The sequence below is a fragment of the Nelumbo nucifera genome, chromosome 8 (genome assembly GCF_055504915.1).
Source record: "Nelumbo nucifera cultivar China Antique chromosome 8, China Antique-T2T, whole genome shotgun sequence".
In the NCBI taxonomy this organism is placed as follows: Eukaryota; Viridiplantae; Streptophyta; class Magnoliopsida; order Proteales; family Nelumbonaceae; genus Nelumbo; species Nelumbo nucifera.
This window is the reverse complement of record NC_142656.1, coordinates 12317974-12341241: the sequence shown is the minus strand read 5'-3', so window position 1 is coordinate 12341241 and position 23268 is coordinate 12317974. Positions and strand designations below refer to the sequence as shown.

At 38.8% G+C, this 23268-nt stretch overlaps 1 protein-coding gene across 1 annotated transcript; it reads left to right on the top strand.

Moving 5' to 3' along the window:
* Positions 1 to 1976: 1976 nt before the first annotated feature.
* Positions 1977 to 19134, top strand: LOC104592289 (E3 ubiquitin-protein ligase At1g63170-like). The gene is made up of 5 exons (XM_010251578.2): positions 1977 to 2160; positions 3646 to 4497; positions 17987 to 18112; positions 18200 to 18494; positions 18700 to 19134. The coding sequence occupies exons 2-5, from the start codon at positions 3818 to 3820 to the stop codon at positions 18916 to 18918; spliced, it is 1320 nt and encodes a 439-aa protein (XP_010249880.1). The 5' UTR covers positions 1977 to 2160; positions 3646 to 3817; the 3' UTR covers positions 18919 to 19134.
* The last annotated feature ends 4134 nt before the right edge of the window (positions 19135 to 23268 follow it).

The window sequence follows — 23268 nt, the reverse complement described above, 5'->3', positions numbered from 1 at the left end:
GTCCATCAATCACACCCATGATAATATATGGTACACTCATATAAGTCTATCGAAATTTTGAAACTTATTTTGAATTGCATTCAAAATAGTAATCAAACTTCTAACTCAAAATTAAACAACGTAAAATAGGCTCATTTCATTCACCGTTGAGATTTATTTTCGCAATCAGCAAATGATTAAAGTATCAATATCAAGTATCGCATAAACAGTTTGGACAAAGATACATTTTAGAATCGCATGGATATGGACGAAAGAATTGAAAAATTCTTGGATACAGTAGAAAATGCATACAAATCACATAATTATGTTAATACCACTAAATTTAAAGCTGAAATAACTATGAATGAGGTATAAAATACATGAAAAAAATGCACAATTTAATATGTTATATGAAGAGAAACATTACGATCAACAATTCCAGGACTCCAAAAGATGTACATATCATACAATAATTATCACTATACTTCAGTTTTTTATAATTATAACTTTTAATTTTTAGTAACTTTTGGAAAAATTTTTTATTTAGTATTTATATATATACAATCTCCGTTTTTTGAATAATAAATATATATTTTTTTATTTTTAACATATGATTTTAAAATAAAACATATAAATCATTTAAGGTAGATAGGATAAATTATTTCTATAATTTTCAATTTTTATTACAATTTTAGGGAAACTTAACTCTTAAATTATTTAGTTCAGTTTTTATAATTATAACTTACAATTTTTATTATTTTTTTGGAAAATTTTATTTATTTAGTATTTTTATGTAAATAACAACTCTATATTTTCAAATAATAAATATGTTTTCATTTAATAATTTATATGTAAAATAAAATATTTAAATAATTTAATATAAATAAAATAAATTAATTTTATAATTTTCAACTCTTATTAAAATTTTGGAGAAAATTAAATTTAAATCAAGATTTGAATATATCGTCAAATTAGGGTCTGATATGCCTTTGTATTGGTAAGTATCGGGTCATATCCACCGATACATTACGATATACACCGATATAATGCCGTATCATGTTAATGCACACAACTTCATAAATTATCAAAAAACAAAACACAACTATATAAGTGCATCTTTCTATTTGAACAAATTTGCATTGACAAAAAATTTAAAGTCATTTTAATTATGACATACAATACTAAGTTATTTTTCTTAGTTGTTATTAGTTAAATATAATATTTGTGATCATTATTCATTTTTAGCTAAATTTGATAATTGTATTCATGACTCTATCCGGTTCAAATCTGAAAGAGGAGATCCGGTTCAAATTTGAATATCGACGAAAAGGAATCAAATTTAGATTTGGATCCGATCGGTTTGCACGCACTTTGTAGCGCGCCAACCTCAACGTCTCAGACATAACTGGAACTGAAAGTACTAAAATGGAATTTGGTCTTTGGTGAGTTCAAATCTGAACCCACAGATTGCACCCCAATACCGTCTCACAGCACATCCCAACCGTGAATTGAGAACATCTCCTAATGACAAACGCGAGAGTGTTCTCAATGCACGCTGAGATGTGCATGTGAGTCGATTTTGGGGCGCATTCTGTGGGGGGAGATTAGAATTTGTCTTTGGTGTACACCGAGACCGAGTAGCCCTACCTCCGCCCTTCCTACACAGAACCCAACCTTTTCTGGCTACACTCATGCTCTCATCACTCTCACGGTCTCACCTCTAAAAAGTAAACATACAACTAATAAATAAATAAGTTGAAATTTAATGTTACTGTACTCAATTTATAATTTAATACCCTGATTAAAGTACGGAAAGCGCTTTCACAACACTTGATCAGGCATCAGTTTAAAGATATTTGACAGATAGGTCGTCATTTTGTCCGATCGAGCGGTCGAGAATTGCGTGCACAAGAAGGAAAGACAATAAACTGTAGTAGTAAATAGTACTACATTGCTTCTCTTGAATAAATAAAAAAAGTAAATTAGAAAAAATATCGTCTTATCTCTCTCTCTCTGTCTTACTTATATTCTATGACGACTCAGCCAAGCAATGGAGGTCGAAAGCTGGCGCAATTTCTCAAGAAAGGAAAGCATGGGTAAATGATAGAGTGGGACTTACGAGCTCTCTTTCGTTCTTGTGTCAACTGTTCTTTAATGGCAACTGGAAGTTTGTGAAATTTGGTACGTTTTATTTATTTTAAATTGTGTTTATTTATCTTTTTTTTTTTTTTTTCTGGAGCCAACAGAATCATCATATCCTCTTTCCTTTAGGGCTTTTGTTTGTTTTTTCTGTTTAATCGGTCCCGGTTTGGTGTTTACGTTGTATAATCTGGGTTGAATTTACATGAGAATTTGAACGTGGCGATTGAATCGATTGGTTTGTGTCAGTGCTCGATCGGTTAAGTCTTCGACTTCTTTAAGGACAGTAAAGGTTTTGGGAGTTTAGGGTTTTGGTATGATCCGTTGCGTGGACTAAAGAGCTGAAAATGGATTCTGGGTTTGTTTACAAGGTCGAAATAGGCCTGGGTTTTCCGATACTCATTTGGTTGGTGGGCTATTTCATGCTTGGAGATCGGTCCTTGTTAAATGTTCTTATTCATGTTTGAGGGCTGGTATTTGTTTGAAATTTAGATGCCGTGGATCAATCTTCCGTTGCCCTCTTTGTCGAATTTCAGTGTCGTGCTAAGTTTTGGAATAAAACCAGTGGAGTTCTGAATTTGGTGCCATCCTGGGGATCTATCATCTAATGCCACTGTTGAACAAATCCAGTGGTCATGTATGACCTGGATCGTTTTGTTCGTGTTTTAAGTAGTGATATCTTTTCTGTGGATTAAGTGGCTCTGCTAATGTTTTTAGTGTTGGAGTAGTTATTTATTTTGAAGCGCAATCAGGTAGGCATATTTATTCATGGGATATTTGGAAGTCATGTGGAGTGAAATGATTTCTTTTATAACTTTTCATTGTATTTGAACCCACAAACACAAACTCATCACCTGACATAGCTCATTAAACAAGGAAGAAAATGGGAAAAACCCCAAAAAGAAATAAAGAAGAAGGAAATTAGATGGAGTTTTATGGATAAAGAGATTGATTACATGGAGATTGGAGAGACAACAAGATTTGGGTATTCACTTGCCCAAGAGGCAAGGGAGGCCTCTTTGACTCTCAATTCTCAAAATCAAACTCTTAGCTTTTACAAGAGAATGGTAAAATATGGGTGCCTCATCCTCATGCTTGAGGTTACAATTGGCTGTTGTAAACCCACGAACGAACTAGCTGTTACCGTTAGAATATGATTTGGTGCTTCTTAAAATCCTGAAATTATTGTATTTAGAATTTTATTAACGTGCATGAAAACAAGTACAACTATCCATTTTAGATATAAACTTATGCCCTCATGTGTAGTGAACGATCAGAATGGAATTATTCCATTCCAAGTGGATCTAAAGTCCCCGGTTAGCAAATAGAATATGTGGTAGTATAACATTTTTTCTAGTTTTCTCTAAGAGCTAGATTGTGTTGTTTGTATCTTTACATTCTCTGCTCAAGTTCAATCAATCCTGCTATTTCTTATTAGATTGTTTTTTCTTGAAAAAGAAAAAGAAAAAGAAATCATGGTTTGGAATCATATGATGCTAATGCTATGGTATTTTGTTTCTTAAACAGAACAAGAGTTATTAAATACTCCAGATATTGGGGTCCAGGGGTTGCTGGTTTATCTGGTTAGCATATAACAGGAGCTTTTTCAGAAAAGCAATTCAGAGGCTTAAAAAATACAGCAGTCTTATAACTGGTTGTTCTATGCTTTCTTTTTGTGAAATTTTGTCAGTGTATTTAGATGGCCGTTCCCTCGCTGGAACCAAATCGTGAAGGCCAAACTGACAGATATCCTTTGCTAATGGAACACCCTGATAACCATAATGACCGTGAGCATGTTATTGACATTGTGAGAGGTGATGATGCTTCCTCATCAGGCTCATCTCATGGTGATCCTTCTCCTGGTATGGACCTGCCTCAGCATGATGACAGACCTTCAAGTAGCACTCAAGCACCCACTTCTCAATCTACCTCATCTTCCACAAATGGATCAAACACCAGGAATGCCTCATTCATTAGGAGAGGTGATGGATATGGCCGTCGCCGTAGGAGCCCCTTGAATTCTGGATTGTGGATTTCGATTGAGCTAGTTGTAACCGTGAGCCAGATTATTGCGTCTATTGTTGTTTTGTCTTTGTCAAGACACGAAAACCCCCAAGCCCCTTTGTTTGCATGGGTTGTAGGTTATGCATCTGGATGTGTTGCAACTCTTCCTCTTCTTTATTGGCGTTATCGCCATCGCAACAGTCAGGGGGTTGAGCATGATTCAACACAACATAATGGTTCTTCTCAAAGTAACTCTACTCCAGAACCTGCTTCTTACACAGCAATCTCTGTTTCTCGTGCCTCAGAAGATGAAGATCGCCATTCAACAGTTTCAGCTGCCTGGAATGGTCAAAATGTGGGAACACCAAGTGCAAGGTATGATTTTTTGGTTTACAGTCTGTTATCTAGTTCTAGTTCTAGTTCTGCAACATTTCTTCCTATGTTACCCAGATACAACAAGGACACAGCTGGACAAGTGTTGGATACAGAGTGCACACTAAAAATATAAGTATCTAACACAATATGGCACCTTTGTACAGTTATCCGGGTATCATAGTTTTCTACTCTTGTACTTACTACTGCATTGTTTTTGTTAAATTTTTTATTCAAGTATTGTTTATTTTTAAATAGCGACTGGTGTGGTTTAAAGCTTGATTTAGTTAACCAAGCTTGCTTGTGCACAAGTTGAACTTTTAAGAAACTCTCCTAACATGGTTCTAATCGGAATAGGATGTAATTTAGGCAACTTTCTACATCCTTACTTTTCCTTGTTTCTGATAATTGTGGTTGCACTGAAGTCTTTGCAGTTGTTTCTCTTTATTGCCTTATTTTCTATTTGCAGTCTGCAGTAATAGACATTCCTGGAAATATTAAGTCATCCTGAACAAGTTAATTAACTCCTCTGAGTCCAAGATTGTCATGTTTGACAGTGAACAAGAAAGCACATAGATTAGGACCTGTTTATATGGCTATCAATGGAATCCGAAAGTCTGATACCTGATTAGACTCCGAATCCGACCAATTATTCTGGACTTGGATGTTAGAAGTTGCATCCGGTTAATAATTGGATTGGATGCAGATTTAACCCCATCAGATCCAATTAAATTTCAAGTCCAATAAAAAATATTAGTTTATATATGTAGTATAATTATGTCTATATGTAGATATTATATATAATTATATAGAGTTTATAACTGATAAGTTTAATATTTTATATTTATGTACATGCTGTATACATGTGTAAGTTAAAAACAAGTAGTTTTTAAGACTTTTTGAACTTTTTTGGTTATTTTAAACACAATAAGTCAGATGTAGATTAAATCTGAGTTCGATGAAGTCCCATATATCAGATTTTGGGTTGGATTTGGATACTACGGTTATATAATTGGGTCAGGTGCATATGTAGGTGGATCCAATCAGAATCTGATCCATTTACAGCACTACCTTTAGCTCTCTAGCTTTATTAAAGAAGCTGGATCTAATGTTTTAGAAGGTCTGCCTAGGTGCACAGATGAAGCGTATTTTAAGGGCATATGCCTTGCCTGAATCCAGTTACCAAGGTGCATGATTGGTGCACTTCAACCTAGAAGTGCATTCTTTTTAAATATGTTTTTTTTTTAAGATTCTTATATTTTTTTATACCTTGTAATGGTTTACCAGCTCTGTGATGGTCTATCAACTTTTAAAGTAAACAAAAACAAAGACCTTTCAAATACTTGAAGCCTTAGTTCTTGCAGATAGGATCACAAATAGCAAAATTTCCACTAAAGAACAACAATACAACTAATATTTGATCCCTAATCTTAAAATAGAATGGATTTTGACTAAAACTACAAAATCAATTCCTTTCTATATTACAGGACAAAAATTTAGGTCAGGGGTGCTGCCCCCTAACCCTCTCCCCTACCACATGGACATGCTTGGGCTTGCCTCAAGGGGCCTTTATGGGGGTGAAGGGCTGATGCCCTATGATTAGGAATGAAAGATATTTAACATTTGTTGGGTGTGGGTCCAGCCCATATGAGGGGCCCATCCCACCTTTATTTGCTCCCAAAAGGAGTCGTATAGTGGAAGCCAAAGGCTCTCACCTTTCTGTTTTTGGGCATCATGTTTCGTAACCACCCGAACTGAGAAAAACAAGAGAGAAAAGAAAACACAGAACCGAGGTTTTTTGGGTTTTTTGAGTTTGTGAAGAAGAAAAGAAGAGAGTTGATTTTCCTGCTCCATTCAAGGCAAAGCTCGGAGGTGCTTCAAGCCCGTTCTTGATGAAATCAAGTGCTGGAGTTAAGAATCTCACTCTAGTTCAGATTTGGTGATTCTTCCTTTCTCTACTTCTTAATTCAGATTTACAACAACTTGGTGAGATCTAAACCTCTGTTTGTGTTATATCCACCTTGCATTTGGTGATGTTAATGCTGTTCTTGTGAGCCAAGGGTTATTTCCCTGATGTTTGTAAGTTTCTAGTTGCAAATAGAGAAGACTATTGTACCCATTAATTTCTGAATTAGTTGAAGACTTTTACGGACCATAGGTTCCGTGGTTTTTCCCCAATTTTGGGGTTTTCCACGTAAAAATTATGGTGTGCTATTGTGTGGTGATTGTTATTTGTTTTTCTGTTACTTGGCTGAATTGTTTACTTGTTATCATTGTTGTTGGCATACCCATTTTCACACACAAACTTAGGGGAAAAGTTCTTGTTGTCCTGGGATTGGTTTTACACTTATTTCTGCTATTATAGTGTAACTTCCCCAACAGTGGTATCAGAGCCAGGCTGGCTGAAATTAATTGTTTGTGTTGATACAAATGGAGGAATCCTTAGGTGTTATGATAAAATTGATTTCATCGAATTATGCCATTTGGAAACCCAAAGAGGTGATGAATGAGGAATCATGCATAGGAAAACTATAGGCCAAATCTGACAATGGATCGACCACAGTATTTTTCACCATGTTGCACAAGAAACTAGGGTTGATGTTTTATGGAAAAAATTAGAGTCTATGAAAGGAAAACGGGTTTAAACAAGGCTGCCTTGATTAGAAAACTAGAACACTTGAGATATAAAGATGGGACTAATATGTCTGAACATTTGAGTGATTTTCAAGCTTTGATAAATCAATTGACTACTATGAAATTGAATCTGGATGATGAAGTGCAAGCCTTGTTGTTACTTAGTTCCTTGCCTGACAGTTGGGAAACCTTGGTGGTTTCAGTTAGTAATTCAACCCTTAATGGTATAGTAACCATTGACACAGTCAAATATGCTTTGTTGAATGAAGAGTTCAGGAGGAAAGAACAAGGGACTTAGAATCTCAAGCACTTGTGATAGAAAAGAAAGAAAGGCAGGGAAGAAGTAAGAGCAGAGGTCCCCGTAACAAAAATGATAAATCCAGAGGAAGGTCCAGGTTCAAGAAAAATATCATTTGTCATTACTGTAATAAACTGGGACATTACAAAAATGAATGCAGAGTCTGGAAAAGAGAACAAATCAAAGGGAAAGGTGAAGGCAAGAAAGAAGAAAAAGATACTACAGCTGTTGCAGCCAAGGGTGATGTCATTATTGTTTGTGATGATAATTATGTCAACTTTGCATGCCCAGACAGTGATTGGGTCATAGATTCGGGTGCTTCTTTTCATGTTACCCCCAATGGTGAATTTTTCACAACTCACATTACAGGTGATTTTGGACATGTTCGTATGGGGAATGTTGGTGCATCCAAGATTGTTGGCATGGGAGACATTTGTTTAGATAGCAATACTGGTTGCAAATTAATTTTGAAGAATGTTAGACATGTTCTTGATATCCGCCTAAATCTGATTTCCACTGGCAGGTTAGATGATGAAGGTTATGCAAACACCTTCAGTGATGGAAAATTGAAGCTCAATCGGGGTTCACTCATTGTGGCAAAGGGAAAGAAGCACAATACCCTTTATGTGATGCAAACAAGGTTGAGCAAAGAAGAGGTGAATGCAGTTCATGATTCATCCATTGAGTTTTGGCACCGGAGGCTTGAACATTTAAGTGAAAAAGGGCTTCAAATACTTTTCAGAGAAAATATTCTTCTTGATGTGAAAGGTATGCCTCTTGAAACATGTGTACATTGCTTAGCTAGCAAACAGAGTAGAGTTGCATTTCATAAATTTGCTCCATCTAGAAAGCCTCATGTTTTAGATTTAGTTCACACTGATGTTTGTTACACGAAAGATAGATCTCTTGGTGGAGCATTATATTTTGTGACATTTATTGATGACTACTCCAGAAAAGTGTGGACATTGCCTTGAAATCTAAGGATTAGGTGTTGGATGTTTTCAAGTATTTTCATGCCAAGGTTGAGAGAGAAATAGGGAATAAGTTGAAGTGCATCCGAGCTGATAATGGTGGTGAATATAGGAGTCATTTTGAAGAATATTGTAGGATCTATAGTATCAGGCTTTGGAAAAGTGTTCTCAAGACTCCTCAACACAATGGAGTAGAAGAGAGAATAAACAGAACAACTACTGACAGAATCAGATGCATGCTCTCTCATGCTAAGTTACCTAAATCCTTTTGGGGTGAGGTTATGAGAACTGTAGTTGACCTCATCAACATTTATCCTTCAGTCCTTTTGAATGGAGATACTCCTGAAAGAGTTTGGACAGGGAAAGCCATATCATACAGTCATTTGAAAGTGTTTGGCTGTAGGGCATTTGTTCATATTCCTAGAGATGAAAGATCCAAGCTTGATGACAAGGCTAAACAATGCATCTTTTTAGGCTATGGGCACGAAGAGTTTGGGTACAGGTTATGAGGTCCAGTGGACAAGAAAGTGATCAGAAGTAGAGATGTATTTCTTGAGGATCAAACAATTGAAGATATAGAGAAAATTGAGAAGCCAAAATTCTCTGTTGATGTTCCAATTAACTTGGATCCGGTTTTCCCACCTACAGTTGATGGTGATCACGGGAAAGCTGTACCAAATGAATAGGATGATACAGTTAGTGATGAAACTCCTGTAAATGAAAATACAAAGGAAGTACAGAATGAACTGATACCTCCAGTTCCTTCACCACAAGTTCAGCCTAGAAGATCAAATAGAGAGAGAAGACTTTCCACTAGGTATCCTCCACATAAGTATGTGATGTTGACAGATGGGGAAGAGCCAGAGACTTATCAAGAGGTTATGTCACATGACAAGAAAGATGAGTAGTTGAAAGCAATGCAAGAGGAATTAAAATCCTTGTATGAGAATCACACCTATGATTTGGTGAAATTACCAAAGGGGAAAAGGGCACTCAAACAAATGGGTTTATAAATTGAAATCTGATGAGTGGCTCAAAACTAAAATACAAGGCAAGGTTGGTTGTGAAGGATTTCAGTCAGAAAAAAGGGTGTCGGCTTTGAAAAAATATTCTCTCCTGTAGTGAAAATGTCTTCTATTCAAGTTGTGTTTGGACTATCTGTAAGTCTAAATTTGGAAGTTGAACAGCTTGATGTGAAGATTGCCTTCCTTCATGGTGATTTGGAAGAAGAAATCTATATGGAGCAATCAGAGGGATTCAAAGAAAAAGGAGAAGAACATTTGGTGTGCAGGTTAAAGAAAAGCTTGTATGGGTTGAAACAAGCACCAAGACAGTGGTACAACAAATTTGACTCCTTCATGGTTGATCGTGGGTACACTAGGACCACTTCAGATCATTGTGTATTTGTAAAGAAATTTTTTGATGGTGGTTTCATTATACTTTTGCTTTATGTTGATGATATGTTGATAATTGGGCATGCTTCTAACAAGATTGACAAGTTGAAAACGAAGATTAGCAAGTCTTTTGCAATGAAGGACTTGGGACCGTCTAGACAAATTCTTGGTATGAAGATCTTTCGAGATAGGCAGAATGGAAAGTTATGGTTATCTCAAGAAAAATATATTGAGAAGGTTCTTGAGAGGTTCAACATGAGCAATACAAAACCAGTGACTACTCCACTTGTAGGTCATTTCAAGCTCAACACTAAACAAATGTTCTACAAGTGAGAAAGACAAATTTGAAATGAAGAAAGTGCCTTATGCTTTAGCAATTGGCAGTTTAATGTATGCTATGGTGTGCACGAGGCCAGATATTGCTCATGCTGTTGGTATAGTTAGTCGGTTTCTCTCTAACCCTGGCAAAGAACATTGGATAGCAATAAAATGGATATTCAGGTATCTCAGAGGTACTTCTTAGATATGCTTATGCTTCGGGAATGGTAAAGTCATGTTGGATGGGTACACTTATGCAGACATAGCTGGTGATGTTGATTCCCAAAAATCCACTTTGGGATACTTAATGACTTTTGCAGGGGGAGTAATTTCATGGCAATCCAAACTTCAAAAGTGTGTTGCATTGTCCACTACAAAGGCTGAATACATTGCAGCTACAAAAGCTTGTAAGGAGATCCTATGGTTGAAGTTCTTACAAGAATTGGGCATGAAGCAAGAAAGATATGCTCTCTATCGTGATAGTCAGAGTGCTATTAATTTCTCTAAAAATCCAACTTTCCACTCAAGATCCAAACACATTGATGTAAGGTACCACTGGGTTCGGGATGTGTTGGATATGATGTTGTTGAACATTGAGAAGATTCATACTGCTGAGAATGGTGCAGACATGTTAACAAAGTCTTTGCCTACAGACAAATTTGAATTCTGCAAAGAAGCTGCGGGCTTGGTGAAGCCCCCCATATGAGCTGGAGGGGGAAAATTGTTGGGTGTGGGTCCAACCCACCTTTATTTGCTCCCAAAAGGAGCCGTATAGTGGAAGCCAAAGGCTACCATTGATAAAACTAGACTGTATGGTCTGTGTAGAGAACATTGATGTGGGCCCCACAGCTGTGGTCCCACTCTGTCCGTAGGGTAGAATGTATCTAGTCACAACTGTGGTTATTTTGCTATTTTGTTATTTCTAGTTTCAGTTTTATATTGTTTGTTATTTGTTAGCAGTTATGATGTAAACACCAAGGGCAGATATGTCCTTTCATGTAACTAGCATAACCTATATATATTAACTTAAAGTGGCAGCGGTAGAATATTGACATTCTGTTCTTCTCCTCAAAATCTGTGTTCTATTGCTCTTCCATCACTCTTTCTTCTACATCTTCTTCACTTTCTCTTCTCATCGAACCTGAAATCTCTTAGTGATCAAGACTGAATAGCAGTCTTGAAAACCTACATGGTATCAGAGCCAAGTTAGGGTTTTTCATGTGAGTCTAATACCAGCCGACCACATGAGAATCTCCTAGGACTGAAAGCTGAAAAGGAGGAGTTCGCAGACTGATTCTTGGAGATCGCCAGAGGTGCTAGCAGCTATTGGAAACTTGCTAGGGTTGCAGAGTGTTGGTGGTCAGGAAGGATCAGAGAAGACTAGGGTTCAGGTAACCCTAGAAGGCAGCGAACTATTTTTTCCTTGTAAATTGTTTACCTTTTAAGAGAAGTTCTTTCAGAGAAGATAGGTTGGACCTATCTGGAGGGGAAGGCCGAACCATTCTAGCTCTTTCTCTCTTCGATTTCCTAGGGTTTTACAGCAAACCCTGGACCGAACTGTGTTTCTCTCTACTCTAGGGTTTGAAAGTGATCTGCGGCAAGCCCTAGTGTTTGACTGAACCCTGTGATCTACCTAGAGCTACTCTTAAGTTGATGGGTAGGTCCGATCAGATTCTAGGGTTTCTTATTAACCCTACTGCAAGCTCATCTATACAGTTTGGACTGTGCGACTGAATTGCTTCCTTTAAGGACTGATTAAAACCCTACCGCAAGCTCATCTATATAGTTTGGAATGTGCGACTGAATTGCTTCCTTTCAGGACTGATTAAAACCCTAACTTTCCCTAGCATATCAGTTTTGTTTTAAAATTGTTCTCAGAGTTCTAAGGGGGTTAGAGATCTACGGACAACTACTGCTGTGTTGGCTAGTTGGTTTCAGATCAGAATTACTTCGGTTTTGTGCACATACATTGAGAATACAGATCAGGCCTATACTGTTTTTGATTGTGATTGGTGATTCAAGTGCTGTTTTGAGACTTGATAGAAATGGAATCTAAAATTCAGGCAGAAGGCAGTCTCGGGAACATCAGTTATGGTGGTATTTCTGAAATGGGTGGTCAGATTACGACCGTAAAGTTTGATGGATCAAACTATTTGGAATGGGCCCAATCAGCCATGATAGCTATTGGTGGAAGAGGTAAATTAGGGTACCTCCTGGGAGATATGAAAGAACCTTCCAAGGGAGACCCAACATATACCAAGTGGATGTAAGAAAACTACTTGGTTAAGACATGACTGTGTAATTCTATGCAGCCTCATATTAGCTGGAATTATTTGTGGGCAAAGACAGATAAGGAGATATGGGATGTAATGAAAGAAACTTACTCCCAATCCCTTAATGTTGCCAGAGCATATGAATTGGAATGTGAAGTGAACACCCTTAAACAAGGATAGAAACTGGTGTCGGTCTACTTCTCTACCTTGAAGTCCCTGTGGCATGAGATTGATCACTTAGAGACTCTTGAGTGGGAGAGTCCCAAAGATGCTTAGACCCATAGAAAGCACATCGAGACAAACAGAGTGTTTGAGTTCTTGGCGGGATTGAACTCAGAATATGATATTGTGAGGCAGCAGATTTTGACTAGAGACAGTGTGACTCTCTCTCAGGCTTACTCATTTGTACACAGTGAAGAGACTAGAAGGAAGGTTATGATGCAACCCACATCAGCCTTTGTAGCGGCTACACCCAAATCAGGGGGTGATTCAGAGAAGGATAGGAGGAAGGAAGACAAGAAGGATGTAGTATGTGAACATTGTAAGAAACCCAAACATACAAAAGAGACATGTTGGAAACTGCATCCCCACTGGGTTCCTGCGAAGTTAAGAAACAAGAAGGGCACTGCTCATGTAGCCATGAACACTGATTCAGCATCCTCATCTAGCACAAAAGGAACATCTTTGGAGACCTTAGCTGTAGTTCGGGCTGCCCTAATACAGCTAGAAAAGGAGGTTGGAAATTCAGCTCAGCCACCGCAGCCTCTATCAGCCCCTGTCACTTCTGCCTTCGCCCATTCAGGTACTCGAGTTTCAGCCTATCATGCCTCAGCTCCAGGTACTACTGAACCTTGTTGGGTAATAGACTCAGGTGCATCTGATCACATGACTAGCTTGCCTTCATTGTTTACTACTTTCCATTTGTCTTCTGGTAGGGATAAGGTATCTATTGCTGATGGCTCCCTGGTTCCTATTTCTGGGAAGGGTGACATCAAGCTTTCAGATACTATCTCCCTATCATCTGTTTTGCATGTTCCTAAGCTTGATACTAACCTTCTTTCAGTCAGTAGTATTACCAAGCATATGAACTGCTCAGTAACCTTCTTCCCTGACCGATGTGTTTTTCAGGACTTGAAGATGCAGAAGGTGATTGGGACTGGCCGTGAGACGAATGGGATCTATCTGCTCGGGGAGCGGTTCCGTCAGGGAGAGTCAGGAGAGAAGTTGTCTTTTGTTTCTCAGAGTGTGAGTCCGGTTATGCTTTGGCATAACCGATTAGGTCATTTGTCTTTTCGATCTTTACAGAGTCTGTTTCCTACTTTATTTGAGTCTATTGAGTTGTCTCAGCTACAGTGTGAAAGTTGTGAGTTTGATAAGCATTGTAGAAAGCCTTATTTATTGAGTAATAAAAGGAGTGATAATTCTTTTGATATTGTGCATACTGACGTTTGGGGGCCTTATCATATCCCTTCCATGGGTGGGTACAGATACTTTTTGTTATTTGTTGATGACCATACCCGCTTTTCTTGGGTTTATCTCATGCGTTCACGAGATGAGGTACCTTCCCTGACCCAAAATTTTCACCAAATGATCCTAACCCAGTTTGATGCCAAGATCAAAGTTCTCCGATCTGATAACGCAAAGGAATACTTTGCTAAATCATTGACATCTTATCTTCTTCATCATGGGGTTATCCACCAGAGCTCTTGCCCTCATACACCTCAGCAGAATGGAGTTGCCGAGAGGAAGAATAGGCACATTTTGGAAGTGGCTAGAAGCCTCATGTTTACTTCCAATGTCCCCATTCACTTCTGGGGGGATGCTATCCTCACGGTGGTATACCTTTTTAATCGGGTTCCTTCCAGGGTCCTTGATATGCGATCTCCTTTTTCGCTTCTACACCCACGCGAGGACTTGTTTTCTATTCCCCTTAAGACATTCGGTTGCACTTGCTTTGTTCAGCTTCTCGGACCCCATCCCTCCAAGTTCGAACCCAAAGCCTCCAAATGCATCTTCCATGGTTATGCACAAACTCAAAAGGGTTATTGCTGTTATGATCTTGTCTTCGGGAGGAAGTTTGTCTCCATGGATGTCACTTTCTTTGAGGGGACACCCTATTATCCTCGGGTTGCCCCTCAGGGGGAGAGTAGTGAGAGTGGGGGTTTGAGTTCTTGTCTTCAGGGGGAGAGGAGTGAGAGTGGGGCAGTTCCTTTACCTATTCCATTGGGTGATGAGAACTGCAATGGTGAGGGTGGTCAGAGGGATCAGGAGTTGAGGGTTTATCACAGGCGGTGCAGGCAGGTTGATCCTGATCATCAGCAGTCTAGACCAGCTCCAATCTCATTTGCAGCTCCAGGTCCAGATACTTCAGTCCTAGAGCCCACAGAGACTTCCCTTACAGATGATCTTGACCTTCCAATTGCAGTTCGTAAAGGGAAACGACATTGTACCACATCCACAGCCCACTGTATTTCCCATTTTTTATCCTATGATCGCCTATCTCCTACCTACAGGTCCTATCTTAGCTCCATTTCCAATGTCCCTATTCCAAGAACAGTGCAAGAAGCCCTATCCGTCCCTGAATGGAAAGATGCAATGCAAGTTGAGATGGATGCCCTGTTGAAAAACAACACCTGGGAGGTAGTTGATTTGCCAAAAGGAAAGAAACCAGTTGGATGCAAATGGGTATTTACGGTGAAGCATAATGCAGATGGATCTATTGAGAGGTATAAAGCTCGGTTAGTTGCAAGAGGGTTTACACAGACTTATGGCATAGATTACTTGGAGACATTTGCACCGGTAGCCAAGATGACTACTATTCGAGTTCTCTTGTCCCTTGCAGCAAGTCACACTTGGCCTTTATACCAAATGGACGTGAAAAATGCCTTTCTGAATGGAGATCTGCAGGAAGAAGTTTACATGTGTTTGCCTCTTGGATTCTATGATGCAGAAATAGGTAAGAAGGTCTGCCGGCTCAACAAGGCTTTGTATGGTTTGAAACAGTCACCTAGGGCTTGGTTCGATAGATTCAGACTAGCACTTGTGAAGTTTGGATATGTACAGGCCCAGTTAGATCATACCCTATTCATCAAGAGGGTGGAGTCCTCTTTGACACTATTGGCAGTATATGTTGATGATATTGTGGTCACAGGGAATGATAGCCATGAGGTTGAATCTCTTAAACAGCTTCTTCACCAAGAATTTGAGGTGAAGGACCTTGGTGTACTCTGGTATTTTTTGGGTATTGAGGTTGCTAGATCCAAACAGGGGATCTTTATATCTCAGAGGAAATATGTCCTAGACCTGTTGGCAGAAACTGGAAAGTTAGGTGTCAAGCCTGTAGATACACCAATTGAACAGAATCACAGGATTAGTGCCGAGAGTGGGGAGCTTCTTGAAGACAAAGTTATGTTCTAGCAACTGGTAGGAAAGCTCCTATATCTCTGCCTCACTCGGCCAGATATTACTTATGCTGTTAGTGTTGTCAGCCAGTACATGCATTCTTCTAGAACCACACATCTTCTTGCGGCAGAAAAAATCTTAGCCTACTTGAAGAGATGCCCCGGTAGGGGTATACTTTTCAAGAACAACAATCACATGAAGGTGGAGGTCTATACTGATGCAGATTGGGCTGGGAGTGTTGATGACAGAAGGTCTACCTCGGGATATTGTGCCCTTTTGGGAGGAAACCTTGTCTCCTGGAGAAGTAAGAAACAAAGTGTTGTCTCCCGGTCAAGTGCTGAAGCAGAATACAGGTCCATGGCCAATGGAGTGGTTGAAATCCTATGGCTAAGATCTCTACTTGAGGAGTTGGGTATTGAGTATGAGAAGCCCCTAATGTTGTACTGTGATAATCAAGCCGCCATTAATATAGCACATAATCCAGTACAGCATGACAGAACCAAACACATTGAAGTTGACCGCCATTTTGTGCGAGAGGGGGTCTCATCTCAAGAAGTATGCCTCCCTTACATCACATCCAGTATGCAACTAGCAGACATTCTCACTAAAGCCGTATCAAGAAAGAAGCTAGAGGCGGATCTATCCAAGTTGGGAATGATGAACATATACTCCCAACTTGAGGGGGAGTGTAGAGAACATTGATGTGGGCCCCACAGCTGTGGTCCCACTCTGTCCGTAGGGTAGAATGTATCTAGTCACAGCTGTGGTTATTTTGCTATTCTGTTATTTCTAGTTTCAGTTTTATATTGTTTGTTATTTGTTAGCAGTTATGATGTAAACACCAAGGGCAGATATGCCCTTTCATGTAACTAGCATAACCTATATATATTAACTTAAAGTGGCGGCGGCAGAATATTGACATTCTGTTCTTCTCCTCAAAATCTGTGTTCTATTGCTCTTCCATCACTCTTTCTTCTACATCTTCTTCACTTTCTCTTCTCATCGAACCTGAAATCTCTTAGTGATCAAGACTGAATAGCAGTCTTGAAAACCTACAGTCTGTTTCACCTTCTGTCCAATGTTAGATAACATCTTCCTCTTCCATCATCCCCAAAAGAAAACTTCTCCTCTCAGTTATACAACAGTGGCTAGTCCAGAGAGGAATCAATGATGGAAGACAAGGATGAGGAGCACTATTCAGGCACCACATGTTGCAGAAAAACTTAACAAAGCCCCAGATGACAGTTGATATCAAGAATCACGCTGCCAAGTATGCTGCACATGTCCCTCCAAAAACACATAAAGGAGTATCAACTTCAGGTCTGGGGAGTAAATTTCCAAGCAAAAGTTGACCACCAATGCCTCAATACATGTCCAAATCAGGTGAGTTTTGTTCTTGTGGGTTCATAAATTTTCCCCAGAGTGGAACTCTAAGGCCCAAATCTGAAGCTCCTACTGATCACATCAAACATGAAACCTCAATTAGTAATTTTTGTGATTTTTCCTCCAGAAAATGTTGGAAAAATAGAAAACAGATTCAAATAAATTCTGTTTCTTCATAAAAAAATCCCTAAGAAGAACCTTCAGCAGCCCGCAACGTCCTTTTCCCTAGTTCATGACATTGGCCTAGTGCCCCTCTAACGTCATGGGCCTGTTGAAGATGTAATCAGGCTTCCCCTTAAGCTCTGATCTGTAGACGAGCATTGCTTGGATATGAAATGTGATTAGAGAGAAAGAGAGAGAGAGAGAGAGACTTAAGAACAGTCATGAAGAAAGAACAAACGCCTAGATGAAGAGTAGAGGATCAAGCTAAACTGTTTGGGTCACTCAATCCCTCTAACCCATTTATAGAACCCCTGATAAGTAGTAGACTGAAAAGGAAAGGATTGAGCTAAACTGCTTGGGGCACTCAACCCCTCTAATCCATTTATGTAAAAGAGCTGAACAATAACTAAAATGCCACTGATAAGTAGTAGACTGGAAATTATGGAACCATCCTTAATTTAATTACTTTTCTACATTCGTCAGGCTTTATTACTTTTTTAGTTTCAGGTTTTATCTCATTTTTTCTAAATCTTGTTGATTACTTTCTTAGTCTACATATTCATTCAATCTATTTCTTCTGCATACTTTGGTTGTTTTGGGGCCTCTAAAAGCTTTACAGAACTGCAATTTATAAATGCTATGGTTTTGCCTGAGCAGGTTTAATGTGCTAGTTGACCACTTCAAAATGGCATTGGACTGCTTCTTTGCGGTGTGGTTTGTTGTTGGCAATGTCTGGATATTTGGTGGACACTCCTCTTCTTCTGATGCTCCCAACTTGTACAGGCATGATGATATTTATTGACCTCTATCACATTTTCTGTTTGCTTTCACCCAGTTTGAGAGCTTACCTGATTTTTGGACTTTTTGCAGGTTATGTATAGTGTTCCTTACCTTCAGCTGCATTGGATATGCCATGCCTTTCATTCTCTGTGCAACAATCTGCTGCTGCTTGCCTTGTATAATTTCCATCCTGGGCTTCAGGGAGGATCTCACTCAAACTAGAGGAGCTACCCCTGAATCCATCAATGCCCTTCCAACCTACAAGTTTAAGTTGAAAAATGAAAATGGAGATGGGAGAGAAACTATCAGCTCAGAAGGAGCAGGAGAAGGTGGGGTCTTGGCAGCAGGAACAGAAAAGGAGCGTGTGATCTCAGGAGAAGATGCGGTAAGCTTTACAAAGTTGTTTAATGCTTAGATACCTTGGTTTAGTGGTTTCTAGATAAGAACGACACATCAATTTGTAATCAATGACTTGCGGTTTTCTTTCCTCTCTGTGGTAAGATGTGAGAGTGGGTCGATATTTATGTCAACTCTTGCATTCCATGAATGACAAACATCACCCATTAACTGTTTCTTTCAATCCTGAGCAGGTTTGCTGCATTTGCTTGGCAAGATATGCAGACAATGAGGAGCTAAGGGAGTTGCCCTGCTCCCATTTCTTTCACATGGAGTGTGTGGATAAATGGTTGAAGATCAATGCGCTGTGTCCCCTTTGCAAGTGTGAGGTTGGGGAGGGCAGTGGAGGTTTGCCTTTGCCTGCCAGCCATCGCCTGGGTGAGAGAAGGTTGGGTAATAGGTTGGCTGATTGAGAAGCGTATGGGGGCAATATGTTATAATCGTGAAATCTGGACTCCATTGGTAAGCACATATGTATTGAATGGTTTTTCTAGCCTGAAATGCTTATATTATTGGAGGATTAGTTCTGAGTCCATCTCATGTCATTGAAATTCTCTTTGTTGATACGAAAGAAATGTTGTAGCTTAGCAGAGATCCAATCAATGTATTTAATGGCTTCAGTGGCTCCACTGCGCAGTTCAATTGCAAACTTGCGATGTTGGACGAGTTGTGCAGGCTCGATTCTTAGAAGTAGGCAATTAAAACAATATTCAAATTACTAGGGGCCTTCACAAAAATAAATGCCCCAAGCCTTTGAACAAAATTGGCCGTTTTTTTCCTCTGTTTTAGCTCAGCATCTTGTGGATGGTTTCTTTGATTCTAAATTTCTTACTACTAATGTTCCAGCTCAAGGGTGAGTGACTTTTAATACAGTTTGGAGTTGATAAATTTTGTGTGCTAATGAAAACATGATAATGCCTGTTCAAGGGAAAAAGTCTTCCACCACTCTCCCTTGGCAACATGCAGTATGTGACAGACTGCAGGAGGCTTCTCCTTTCGATTCAATCCCAGTGTTTCATGTTCGATTGTCCGTAGTAGAAGTGGTAATCAGGTAGCCCACCAGCTGGCTAAGATTGCCCTTGAGACTATAGAAGATAGTACTTGGATTGGGTGATCCACCACCCTGTATTTCAAATCTTATTTATTTTGATGTAATCTGAGATCTCTATGACGCAATGAAAGGTATCTGTTTTTATTTTATTTTTTTGAGCCAGTAGTGTGTTCTGTGTTCATTTCACTATCCCCTGAGGTAATTTTGAGCGCACGTGGTCTCAACAAAATTGGAGGTCCAAACTGTAAAATGGCTCCTTGGCCAAATGTGACTCTTATGCTTTATTTATAGATCGTGCATTAGAGATTGTCCTCTCAAATAACTCTAGTTTTGCTCATTTTGGAAAGGAGGAAATGTTCTTTCAGCCATTGGATAGCCATGCTATCCATTATTACCCAAGGCAAGGTTCAAAATATCGATAGCCATGCTATCCATTATTACCCAAGGCAAGGTTCAAAATATCGATACGCGTATCAGGCAAATTGATACTGCATTTTTATTTTTTTTGCAACCGGTTCAAGGGGGCTGGTTTAGGTCTCCTTCACCCCCTGAACCGGTTAGACCCCCGATACACCAACTGTAGGGGCGGGCGTATCGGAGGGGTCCCAGAACAATACGTATCGGGCGATACGGGCCAATATGTGTTGATACTTCGAACTTTGACATCATTACCATGATCAAGGTTCAAAGTATCGACACGTATCGGGCCGATACGTATCATTTTAGGAGTTCCCCGATACGCCCCTACAGGGGGTGTATTTGGGTTCTGACTGTTTCAGGGGGTGGAGGAGCCTTAAATCAGCCCCCTGAACCAGTTTTGAAAAAAAAAAGTATCGATATGACCTCGATACACTCATTTTAAGCCATGACCATGATAAGTTTTTTTTTTTTTTTTTTTTGTATTTAACACAACACACTAATTTTTCAAGGTAGGTGTTATTACCATGCTAAGTTTAAGCTAAAAGGGTAAATTTCTTAAACTATCCTTATGGCTTAGCTAATTGACTAAATGTACCCTTACTCTTTGAAAATTGACTAACACTATCCTTAATGTTTCTAACAATTGATTAACTCTACCCCTGTTGTTAATGTCCGTTAATAGAAAGGCAAAAAAAACTATTATATCCTTTATTCTTCTTTAAATTTTCAAAATAAAACAGAGGAAAGGGGAAAGACATTGTTTTTTCGGTGATTTCTTCGGCGTTCAAATAGAAAAATTAATGAGGTCAAAGTATTCATGACAAAAAAAAACTAGAAAATAGAGAAAAAGGATTTTCGAATTTTTGTTCCTATGTTCGATTTAAAATCTAAGGTAGAAGTTCGATTCTTGAAAATTTCGGTCACTTATGATTTTAAATAGAGAGCATAAATTTTGAAATCCTTGTCGTTGTAACAGGAAAATTTGGATTAACACTCCAAGAAATAGACGTCGGCAGTTGGGCTATAGAAAATAGGGTTGTGGATCTTCCATCACGAGTAGGAAAGAAGAATAAAGAAGCTTAGAGATCAAAGTTTATCAGTGGTTGAAGTGGGTGAGTTGGAGAGATGGGATCATTCAAGGGTTACGTTCTGTTAGGGACGTTGTTTCTTCTGGATGGGATCTAGCACATATGGAGCTCGATGCCGAGGTACATAAAGAACCCAAAAGGGTTCAGGGTTAGGGTTTGGAACCCTGTACCGGGATTCGACGGGAGGCTCAAGTACACAGAGCTTTGTGTGGTTGCAATCGGAGCTTTCATCAACATGTGCATCGAGCTCCTGTACTTGGCCCACCTTAAGTTCTTCATTAATGGCGTCTTGAGAGGGACAGAGGCGGAGGTGAAGACACAACTACACACAACGGCGAACCAACGGCACCCCCTTCTCGCTCCAACGGTGGCGATGAGCCCTCTTCGAACAAAAACAAAGGGGCAAAGGGGAGAGAGAGATGGGAGGTTGAGAATGGAGAGAGAGAGAGAGACCAAAGAGAGATAGAGGCGGAGGTGAAGATACAACTGCACACAATAGCGAACTAGCGACACCCCCTTCTCGCTCCAGCGGCGACGATGAGCCCTCTTCAAACAAAAACAGAGGGGCGGAGGGGAGAGAGAGACTGTGGTGAAGGGGGAAGTCTTAGAAGAGAGAGAGTGGGGGCTCAGGGTACGAGGGCAATATTGGGTTTTAAAAAAATGTATAGGTCACGTGGGACCACATGTGCATAGATTGTGACGGAGCATTAACGGACGTTAACAACAAGGGTAGAGTTAGTCAATTGTCAGAAACAGTAAGGGTAGTGTTAGTCATTTTTCCAACAGTAAGAGTACACTTAGTCAATTAGCTAAACCATAAGGGTAGTTTAAGAAATTTACCCTATCTAAAAAAACACAAGATGTGGCTCCTTTTACATGGAGTTAAAAAGAAAGTAGGTGGAGTTAAATTTAATGCATATGGTAAGCTCTATCATAAATTAGGCATTAAAAAGGAATTTATGAATTAACAAAAATGAGAAAAAGAAAATACAAAGATTTAAATCATGCATTTTAAATGCATTAAAAAATGAAGATAGCTATTTTAAAAAATTATTAAATAAACAAAACAAGGATAAAAATATCTAAATGTATCAGTTGATATGTATTGGTTTTTAGGGACACTAATATGCTAAATAAAGTGGTTTAGGACAAGTGGCCATATTAAGAGGAAAATACCTTTCTTGGAGATGGCTTAGCTAAAATGTTGATGCCTAAAATAGTTTGTATGTGTGTCATTCCTTAGAATCACACACACCCACACATTAATTCTTTGAAACTTGAAATCCAAAATAACTTGTACTTTAATAAGATTAGGACTACTTAAATGAAAGAGACACTAAATAAGATGAAGAAAAGGAAAAATGTTAGGACTTGGTGGTATTCTAGTACAAGCGTGGAAAGGTATGTGTGAGGCAATAACTAAACTAAATAGTTTAATGAAAGAAACACTGTAAGATGAAGGGAGAAAGGGTGATTTGGTGCAAAGGTGATATGTAAAATTGTAGTAGCTATTTGGAGATTAAAATCATTAACAACATTATTCACTTTAGAAGAGAATAATTGAATAAATGTTATGACACGAAACAAATATATTAAATGATCAATTTGGGTTTATGCCATGAGATTGACTATCGGAGCTAGAGATCTTTATATGTCATTCATTAATCTAGAGAAAACATATGGTAGAATTTCTAGAGAGACAATATGGTGGATTTTGAAAAAGAAAGGGATTGCAAATAGGTATATACACCTATTTAGAATGAGTATATAGGCATAAGATTTTACCGTTATGATGGGTCTTTTCCTTATTTATTTGCACTGATCATAAATGAATTGACTAGATATATTGAAGAAGAAGTCTATGGTCAATCAAACTAAAACATTATATATGACATGTAAATTTAATAATAGGAGTGTAAATTAGGGTCTAGGATTAAAGAATTTGAATTAGCTGACGCTTTCGCTGTTCAACGGGCTGTGGAATCAATGATGAGGTTCTATGCCAATAATAAATTCATGGGCCCCACTATAAAAGATACGGGCCCCATGTATTTAAGACGGGCGTGGAACCTTATCATTGGTTCCACAACCTGATGAACAACTAAAGCATTCAACTAAATCTTGCTCAGGATTAAAAACCAAGAGAAAACTCAATATGACATTGTTTTGGCACTTTGGTTCAATACTTCATAACAAGGGAGAGA